Below are 5357 nucleotides of genomic sequence, written 5' to 3'. Positions count from 1 at the left end.
GAATATTACCCAAACAGATTTAGAAATAATCAATTAAATTCAAAAAATATGATATTCATAACCATATATTTATAATATCGTCGGTGTAGAAGCAAAACATACACAAGTCCAAAAACGAAAAATTTTTAATGCATTTTTAAAGAAGAGAAGTAGCAGAATTTTGGGGTTAATGAATATGAAAATAATTTAAAAATTAAACTTATAATTCTTAGAAGATATGGTAGAATCCTTCCATGCTTATCCTAATTCTTATACAACGGTAGTAGACCGAGCTTGGAAAACAGTGCGTGATTTTATTAAATTTTTATTACTTTTCTCCTTATTTTTTTAATTTGTATAAGAATTATGTATTATTTCCTGGAAAATGTTGAAAAAAGAACCGATTAGGTATTATGAAAATACTTGTACAAGTAAGTAATGGGGTTATTTAAACCATTTATAGCACGCCGATGAATTGCTCGTATATAGAGAATTTCGTTTACCCTTTACGGATACTCCGTATTTACAGAATGGATTGACGCAGGGTCGCACTGGCCATATTACATATGTATATAACTATTAGGCCCCAGCCTTCGCGGGCCCCCTTTATAGTTCATTATTTATTCTGAACAATATTTGCTTTTGCATTGCATTATGGCATTTGCATTGCATTGGTTTACCTTGCATTAGGGTAGTTCCCTGATTTCTATACAGGGTGAGTTTTAAATAAGTGCAAAAATTTTCAGGGCTGATAAATCTCGATAAAAGAAACATAATATTTTCTTTTACGGTTTTTCAAATAAATTCAAAACAACCGATTTATATCACTTTTGAAATTTTTGGATTTTCTTTCTTGTAAATTCAATCTACTACCTATGTTGCCATATTATAAACAAAGTATGTTATTAAACTAAAAATTAAAAAAATCCTTTTTTTAATTCCAAATTTTTTCTCAATTTTTCAAAAATCGTGTTTCTTGGATCGAAATATACTACCCCTAAAAATATTTGCACTTATTTAAGACTCACCCTGTATATAATAGGGAAAAATTGCAAAATAAAAACACTAGGGAAAAATTGACCAAAACGTAAGGCGAAAAAGTACGCAAAAATATCCACACGGCGCGGCCTCCCCCCTTACATTGCCACCCGAGCCCCTTTGGCCTAGTGCGACCCTGGATCGACGTACTGTACTAAAGAAACATACGAGTAAGAATCCGTGTGTTTGCTTTAGTGTGATCGTAACGGAAATTACGGAGATAGCAGCATTTCGGTGGCTATTTCAGATCACTGGGAGTTAGCAGATATTATTGAGTTAAAATAACAAATTTTCTTTAATGGGAAAAAATTTATTTGCTTTCCCTACTTATAGAGTATTTTTTCTCTTTCTAACGGTATAAAAAAATTACTAACGTAAAAAATGGAGTTAGCAGGTTATCACGTTTCACTGACGATATGGTAAATTTACTAGAGAACAATTTTATCGACATTCCCTGCTACAATATTTCTCTGTCCCTGCCACTGAAGGTATTTGTGAAGCGAAACTTCTTTACGCGCTTTGGGAGTAAAAATTCAAGCCCGTGGCACACGAGCTAGCCTCAGGAAAAGTGGTAACGTTGATTTTTTGATCTTGGAACGTCGTAACTCGGGCCCTATGTAAGCTAGGGGGCTGAAACACGGAGTAAATATAGAGTCTCTTCGAGCTCCATCTTTTCATGAGATTTTGACGACGTTTTGTGTGTTCCATGATCAATAAATCAAGTCAAAAAATCATCCAATTTAAATGAAATTTAGTATGTCGATAGATTGGGCCAAGGCCAACTTTACTGTGTACGACACGTGTCACTGTGACAGTTAGTTTGGACGTAAGAAACGTCAAAGCTGATGACGCCCGATCGCGACCAAATTTGATGGATAGGCTATGTGAGCGACGACGCGACGGTACACAGGGTCCCATCCTGCAAAGTTGGATACGACATTTCGTTTACATCTTCATCAGGGTGGGATTAAGGATTTGTATTGAAGAAAAATGTGGATCGATTTCGGCATAATTGGGGACGGACTACAAGGTGACGCCCGATGACCCTACAGATGACGTTTCCAATAGTAACCCAGCATTCCTGGCAACAAATAAAGTTCCTACTGGCAGCGTTAATACAAATACGATTATACTGTATTAATGTTGATACTGTATTATATTATTAATAAATGCAATATTTATTTTTAAAATGCGACAAAATATGCTAAATTCAGTTAGAAATAAAATTATCTATATACCACGGGAACTAAAAAGTGTTAGGTAATAATCTCAGGCAATTCTTGTCTAGAAACGTTGCCCTCAGAAATTAACACCCTTATAATTCCCTTAATACGTACGTTACTATATTTTTAAAGTATTCATTACATTAGTTTTTTTATCAGACAAGTCTATTAAACACTGTCAAAATTAAAAACCCGTTTTTTTCTTCAAAAAATGAATTTGCCACACAAATACAGATATTATTTATTTACATCCATGTTTACTAGGTACTTACAATACCCCCAAAAGGACTGGAAAAATCAATGGTGTAGAAAATTTTGATGCATCCTTTTTTGGGATACCACCTAGATTAGCGAACTTTATAGAACCAAGACATAGAATTGTGTTTGAAACGGTTTTTGAAGCCATGGTAGATGCAGGTTACAATCCTAAAGAATTCAGAGGTTCAAACATGGGTACGTTGGCGTTATAATTAGTATCAGAAGAAAGATTACTCTTCTGATTTTGCTTCTACATATTATTTGCTCTAATCTGTTTATTTTATTTTGCTTTTATATTATTGTTTTTATTTCGTTTTTATTGCTCCAATCTCTTAAGTGCAAATAAAAAACAAAATATGACGTAAAAATACCGAAGTGAATAATGATATTAAAAAAGGCTTATAAACATTTGTTTTTCTCTGTGTAATTAAATTTCTTTTTAGGTGTTTTTGTTGGCTGTAGCAATTTTGGTGCGGAAGAAATTTACTCTGACGCCGATAACACATTTGGATACTCAGCTTTTGGCTGTGTCATCTCACAATTAGCCAACAGAATATCATTTTGTTTTGATCTGAAAGGACCTAGTTTTACCATAGATACAGCGTGCTCGTCTAGTTTTTATGCGTTAGCAAATGCTGTTAACGCGATTGAGAGTGGTCGAATTGATGCAGCTATTGTAGCAGGTTAGTAGTTTAAGAATTGGATGTTATTGGCTTAGCGCATTTTCCGCCGGTGCTGCCACCATCGGAGAATATCGTAAACAACTAGTATATAGGCTTGGTGCATTTCAGTTGATTTCAGCAAATTCCGACCGCAGCGCTTCAACGGCAGAAATCAGAAATTATCAGTATGTATTTCATGTTGGCGCCGTTATGTTGGTCGCATTAAAATAATATTGAAATCGTGGCTTTGTCATAATATTTAAGTATTTTAGTAAACACTCAGGTACGAAGTTTGTGTGATGTAACGTTGTTTCGGGTAGTAAAACATAAGTGAAAAAGAATTCGAACTAGGCGTCGTGTTGTGTTGTGGCAATTTCAAATATTAATAAAATTGCCAAAAAAATGTTAACGCGTAAAGGAGAGTGTAATTAGGGTGTTGATGGGTGCAATGTCATCCAACAACTCAATTTTTCCGGATATTCTACTCTCCCGAAATAACATTTTATAGCGTCATATTAATTAATTCCGATTTGATCAAGAGCAAAAATGGATTCAATCATTTCGACGAAACAAGTGAGTAAACAAAGTGCTCGTTACACAATCAAAAAATTAAATAGACATATACTATGAGAGGATAAAATATAATTTGCAATATCAATGGTATATTTTTTTAATCGACTAGTGATTAAATATTTTATGAACATCTTCTAAAATTATAATTATTATGTACCTTTAAAAAAAATTGTTATAGAAGAAATAGCCCCGATTATGATCCCACTAGCAAAACCGATTATTAAAACTATGCTTGTTACCGTAGTTGAACTCACCTAAAAAATTGTTTTAGCTGGAATAATAAATTATAATACAAGTTAGACCTTCTGAAGATATCAAAATATTTTCTTTTTTATTTTAATTTTTCATATTTTTATTTTAATTTTTCATATATCTACTCGCTATTTAAACCCGTGTATTTGTATATACTAGTTGTTTACGATATTCTACGATAATGGCAGCCCGGCGGAGAATGCCTGTAATAGTCATTCATTTCTCTATATAAATATAAAAGAAATACAGATCATATAATTATTTTTAGCTGTGAATATAAATTTTTCACCTAATCAAATCAAGTCGTTTAATCTTCTCAACGTACTGTCAAAAGAAGGAAAAAGTAAAGTTTTTTCCGCAGACAGAGATGGTTATGTAAAATCTGAAGCAGTGGTGACAATTTTATTGCAAAAGAAAACTGCATGTCGCAGATTATATGCTACAGTTCTGGGTAAGCTTAACTGGGTAATATAATTTAAAAAAATATTTAGATAAAAACAAAAATGTATGTCAACTTAAGGTGCCGATGTAAACTGCGATGGATATAAGAGTGAAGGAATATCATTTCCATCTAAAGAATTTCAATCAAGCTTAATAAAATCAGTTTTTGAATCGAAGAATTTAAATGTAAACGATGTTGATTATGTTGAAATGCACGGAACAGGTACACTGATTGGAGACAGGGTAGAATGTCAGACAGTTGTTGACTGCTTCCTTCAAAATAGAAATGTAAGTTTTAAATATATTCTTTTAAATTATATTTATTATTATATTTCTGTTTAGAACCCCCTTACTTGTTGGATCTGTTAAATCTAATATGGGACATGCAGAAGTATCAGCTGGACTGTGTTCAATTTCAAAAGTTTTGATTGCTATGGAAACTTGGAATGATATCCTGCCACATATTTGTGATGAATTTAATAACACCCTCCCTGGTAATAAATGGGGATTAAAACTAAGCTATTGTGTGTAGAAGACAAATCGAAACAAAATTCATATTATCCATATCACTTCCCAAAAACATCAAGGGCGCTATTCTCCACACGGCATCGACAATCTTCGGTATCGGTAAGTTACCGATAGCTATCCGTACGTACGACCAATGAGCTTCCCAGCCATATTACATTGCTTGTTTGTCATTAGTTTTAGCTGTCATTTGACATTAGGTACAAATCTAGTGATGAGACTATTGTTTGCCTTTAACTTCTGAAACTTTAATGTTCATATTCTTCCTTGACCGTCGGGATCGTGTCACAACAACGCGTATATGGATTAATCGATTCTTTAGTCGCTTCAAGAACTTATAAATTAAACCAAAACTAAACATCTCCCTAAAATGAAATCCGAACGACACTCTTGGACTACACCCAAA

At 33.3% G+C, this 5357-nt stretch overlaps 1 protein-coding gene across 1 annotated transcript in view; it reads left to right on the top strand.

The window, feature by feature from the left end:
• The first annotated feature begins 364 nt into the window (after nt 1-364).
• Nucleotides 365-5357, top strand: part of LOC115888053 (fatty acid synthase-like) — an 11114-nt gene continuing 6121 nt past the window's right edge. Inside the window, exons 1-6 of the mRNA XM_030907621.1 lie at nt 365-410; nt 2505-2693; nt 2942-3181; nt 4254-4436; nt 4506-4649; nt 4769-4817. Of these exons, the coding sequence (XP_030763481.1) occupies nt 365-410; nt 2505-2693; nt 2942-3181; nt 4254-4436; nt 4506-4649; nt 4769-4817 (851 nt within the window). The remainder of the gene's footprint in view (nt 411-2504; nt 2694-2941; nt 3182-4253; nt 4437-4505; nt 4650-4768; nt 4818-5357) is intronic.

This window comes from Sitophilus oryzae, unplaced genomic scaffold (assembly GCF_002938485.1).
Source record: "Sitophilus oryzae breed Bouriz unplaced genomic scaffold, Soryzae_2.0 scaffold_682_pilon_pilon, whole genome shotgun sequence".
NCBI classification, from domain to species: domain Eukaryota; kingdom Metazoa; phylum Arthropoda; class Insecta; order Coleoptera; family Curculionidae; genus Sitophilus; species Sitophilus oryzae.
This window is presented reverse-complemented; position numbering and strand designations above follow the sequence as displayed.